Source organism: Marmota marmota, unplaced genomic scaffold (assembly GCF_001458135.2).
Source record: "Marmota marmota marmota unplaced genomic scaffold, marMar, whole genome shotgun sequence".
In the NCBI taxonomy this organism is placed as follows: domain Eukaryota; kingdom Metazoa; phylum Chordata; class Mammalia; order Rodentia; family Sciuridae; genus Marmota; species Marmota marmota.
The window spans coordinates 373,173-377,955 of record NW_026000173.1 but is presented as its reverse complement, the minus strand read 5'-3'; the positions used below and the strand labels follow the sequence as shown (position 1 = coordinate 377,955).

Here is a 4,783-nt window from a genome sequence, read left to right as displayed (position 1 = left end):
CTTCTCTTCCCTCCCCACTTCCCATCCCTTCTATCTTTCCTCTACTGATCTCCCTTTGATTTTTATTGAGATCCACCCCCACGATTTTTTTTTTTTTTGCTTTGTTCTCTCTAGCTTGTACATAAGAAAGAAAACATGTGGGCCCTGACCTTCTGGGTTTGACTTATTTTGCTTAACATAATGGTCTTAGTTTAATCCATTTGCCTGAAAATGACATAATTTCACTTCTATTTATGGCTGAACTCCATTGTTTATATATACCACACTTTTCTTTATCCTTTCATCTATTGATGGACACCGACATTGGATTCAGAGTTTGGCTATTGTGAATTGTGCTGCTATAAACATGAGTATGCATGTATCCCTGTAGTATGATGAATTTAATTCTTTAGGATAAATATGCAGAAGGGCTATAACTGGTTCATATGGTGGTTTAAAGCCTAATCTTTTGAGGAGCCTTCAAAATGATTTCCATAATGGTTATACGAATTTACAATCCCACCAACACTGTAACACCATTCTTTTTTCTCCACATCCTCTTCAGTATTTATTATTTGTATTCCTGGTAACTGCCATTCTGACTGGTGTGAGATGAAAATCTCAGTGTAGTTTTGATTTGTAGTTCCCTAACTGATAATGATGTGGAACTTTTTTCCCCTTGTATTTGTTGGGCACTTGTATTTCTTCTTTTGAGAAGAGTCTGTTTAATTCATTTGCCCATCTATTAATTATTTGATTTTTTTGGTAAAGTTTTTCAAGCTTTTTGTATATTCTAGATATTAATCCTATGTCAGAAGAGAAACCAGCAAAGATTTTCTTCCATTCTTTAGGCTCTTTCTTCACATTCCTAATTGTTTTCTTTGCTATGCAGAAGCTTTTTAATTTGATACCATCCTATTGTGAAACTTGCTGCCTGTGCCTATATGGTGTAGTATTGAGCCTATGCTTTCTTTAAGGAGTTGCAAGGTTTTGTTCTACTTTCTAGGTCTTTGATATATTTTGAGTTGATTTTTGTTCAGGGTAAGAGATAAGGGTCTAATTTTATTTTTCTACATATGGATAACCGGTTGTCCCAGCACCATTTGTTACAAAGGCTATTGTTTTTTCAATGTATGTTTTTGGCACTTTGTCAAGGATCAGATGACTGTACATGTGTGGTTTTGTCTCTTTGTCTTCTATTCTGTACCATTGGTCTATGTTTTATGTCAGTACTATGCAGTTTTTGTTAATATAGCTGTGTAGTATAGTTTGAAGTCAGGTATAGTGAGTGATTCCTTCAGCATTGCTTTTTTTGGCTTAGAATTGTTTTAGCTTCTCTGGGTCTTTCATTCTTCTGAATGAATTCTAGGACTGTTTTTTTCTTTCTTCTAGTTCTGTGAAATATGTCACTAGTATTTTCATGAGGATTGCATTGAATTTGTATTTTGCTATTGGTAGCATGGCCATTTTGACAATATTTGTTCAGCTTGTCCAGAAACATCTTATCTATTTCCGTCTTCTGAGTTCTTCTTCAATTTCTGCAATGTTCTATAGTTTTCATTATAGATGTCTTTTACCTCCTTGGTTAGATTTATTCCTTGGTATTTTTTTTTGAGGCTTTTGTGATTGGAATAATTTTCTTCATTTCTTTTTCAGAAAATTCATTGTTTTTTGTATAGGAAATCTATTTATTTTTTATAAGAAGTTTTAAAAAATATAAAGAAGATGGAAATATTAACTACCCAGATTTGATTATTACACACAGTATGTATGAATCAAATTATGACACTCTACCCCATAAATTTATACAATTAAAAGAATATTTAAAATTTACCAATCTAAAAATAATTTACTTGTGAATATATTTGTTCATAAAGTTACTTGTGATATATTTATAGTGTATATAGCTTAATTTAACAATAAATGAAATAAACAACAACAAACCCCCCCAAACACCCCAGTTGTGGTTGAGTATTCTACAGATATGATTTCTTTTTTTCTTTTCTTTAAGGATTTTATCACCTGGAATTTGAATAAATCGCATGCTTATTTTGTGGGGTTGTCAGATCCAGAGGGTCAGAGACATTGGCAATGGATTGATCAGACACCATACAACGAAAATACCACGTGAGTACAGAATTAGATAAAGGAATCCTGGGTCATATATCATGTCTAAAATCTAGGGTGCCCAGCTCTAAGATATGAAATTCAAATATCTCATTTTTGTTCTCTTGGGCACTTGGTTAAATTATTTTATTATCTCATTTAATCATCAAGAAAATCTTATATAATACACATCATTTTTATAGAAATGAGAAAGTGGAGTGTGGAGAGTACAGATAATTTAGCTAAGGTAATCCAGTAATGGTTTCCAAATTCACGTATATTGTACTTTGCTTTTAACCTATTTATATCTCCTTAATATAAGTACATGCTTATTAAGATCATTACAGATTATTTTAAAATTATGATTTAATATTTTTCATAAAGCAGAAATCCTAACTTCTGATACCATTACAATATCCAACATTTATGTTATCTTTTTTTATAAATATTTATTTTTGTAGTTATAGTTGGATACAATTTCTTTATTTTCTTTATTTATTTTTATGTGATGCTGAGGATCAAACTCACCTGCACGTGTGAGGTGAACGCTCTACCACTGAGCCACATCCCAGACCCACATTTATATTATCTTTAAAAATATTTTAGTATACTTCTACCTCTGATCCTCATATCTTCTTTGTGAAATATATAGTGCTGTTACTCTGGTTCAATTTTTAGATGGGCAAACTGAGAATCAAAGAAATGAAATTATTTGTCCAAAAAAACAAGAATAAGTAGGCTCTCTAGAGATTTTGCTTGCCTTTTGACTCCAAAATAATTCCTGTAAAAAGGGGGAAAAAGAACTATATTGATAATGAGACCAGATTGATATCTCTTCATTATATAACAAAGCCACGTGATTGACAGTCCCTGGCATAGGACTATGGATGCACAAATAGAAAACAACCTCTGGGATGTCTTTAGGTGAAATGTTTGCTGCAATAAGGTATGAGAAAATGTTAAGTGATGTGGGCACAGTTTTCGAGGGAAATATGAAAGGTTTTGATGGAGGAAAAACTGCATGAGAAGTGGGGAAGTGTTGGTCTGGGCATATTTGACCCTGACTTCCACAAAGTTCCACCCCAGCCTATGGCCCCATAACTGTCTCTAACCCCTTTAAAAGCAGTGCTGGAAGAATAACCTCATGCTTTTTCTCTGTTTCAGGTTCTGGCATCTAGGTGAGCCCAACAGGGTCCAAGAGCGTTGTGTTGTGTTAAATTATCGTAAACAATGGGGCTGGAATGATATTTTTTGTGCTCATGTTCAAAGCTCAATTTGTGAAATGATGAAGATCTACTTATGAATCAAACACCTTTTTTCATGGACATGTTATTGGATTCATGTCCATTATTCTAGAGATAACTATTAAGTTCCTCTTTATGTGAAAGAAATTCCATAGATTTTTAAGTATGTTGTTATTTTACTTTTTGAGAAAACTGTTTACATATTTATTTGTTTATTCATTCATTTGCTTATTCATAAAATGACATTTTCTATATGACAAAGAGTACACTGGAGACCTATTTTGTGCATACATAGAATACACTTGAGCCTGTTCCTTAATCTCTGTCTGAATGCTAAGGGTATATTTATGGACATAAATTATATGATGTGGTTTGTCCACTTATCTGTTTTCCCTTCTCCCCTCTTGGCTTTATTGATGCATAATTTGGAAATACAAATTTTATATATTTAGGTTACAAAGTAATGATTTGATATTCATATATACTGTGAAATGATTATTAAAATCAAGTTATCTAACCTTCCATTACTTAACATAGTTTACATTATTTTGTGTTTAGTAAGAACACTTAAGATCTTTCTGAAGGAGACAAATTTATGCTATGTGCATTTATGAACATATCACAATGAATTCCACTATTATGTATGCTTATAATACACCAATAAAAATTATAAAAAAAGCAAAATTCAGCTATGAAATATAATATTGTTAACTGTAGTCACCATGGTGTCCAGAACTTATTTATATTTTAACTGAAATTTTATACCCTTTGGCCAACTTATTCCCTTTCCCTGCACTTCTCAACCCCTATCAACTGCCATTCTGCTCTCCTTTTCTTGATGCTCACTTTTTTAGATTGTATACAGAAGTGGGTTCATACAGTATTTACCATTCTTTGCCTGATATTTTCACTTAGATTAATGCCCTCCAGATTCATCCATGTTGTTGCAAATTGCAAATTTATAATTTCATTTACAATTTTAATTGAGTCCTTTCTCTTTTTTCTTTTATAGATTTGTTGAAGGCTTATCAATGTTTTAAAAATTCTGTAAGAAAACCAAGTCATTTTTGTTTATCTGTTTAATTGTTTTTCTAGGCTTTCATGTATTCTACTCTATATTTGTTTTATTCCTCCTGCTACTTTTGAATTTAGTCTGTTCTTTTCCAGTTCTTTTAAAAAAATATTTAATTGATTTTATTTTTAAATATATGACAGTGGAATACATTACAATTCTTTTTACACATATAGAGCTCAATTTTTCATATCTTTGTTTGGATATAAAGTATGTTCACACCAATTCATATCTTCATACATGTACTTTGGATAATGATGTCCATCACATTCCACCATCATTGCTAACCCCCTACCCCCTCTCTTCCCCTCCCACCCTTCTGCCCTATCTAGAGTTCATCTATTCTTTTCCAGTTCTTTAAGTTATAAAGTTGTTAATTTGA

The 4,783-nt window shown here is 32.0% G+C and overlaps 1 protein-coding gene across 1 annotated transcript in view; it reads left to right on the top strand.

The window, feature by feature from the left end:
* Positions 1-4,013, top strand: part of LOC107159922 (C-type lectin domain family 4 member A-like) — an 18,128-nt gene extending 14,115 nt beyond the window's left edge. Inside the window, exons 5-6 of the mRNA XM_015506570.2 lie at positions 1,991-2,106; positions 3,250-4,013. Of these exons, the coding sequence (XP_015362056.1) occupies positions 1,991-2,106; positions 3,250-3,388 (255 nt within the window). The 3' untranslated portion in view covers positions 3,389-4,013. The remainder of the gene's footprint in view (positions 1-1,990; positions 2,107-3,249) is intronic.
* Positions 4,014-4,783: the final 770 nt, after the last annotated feature.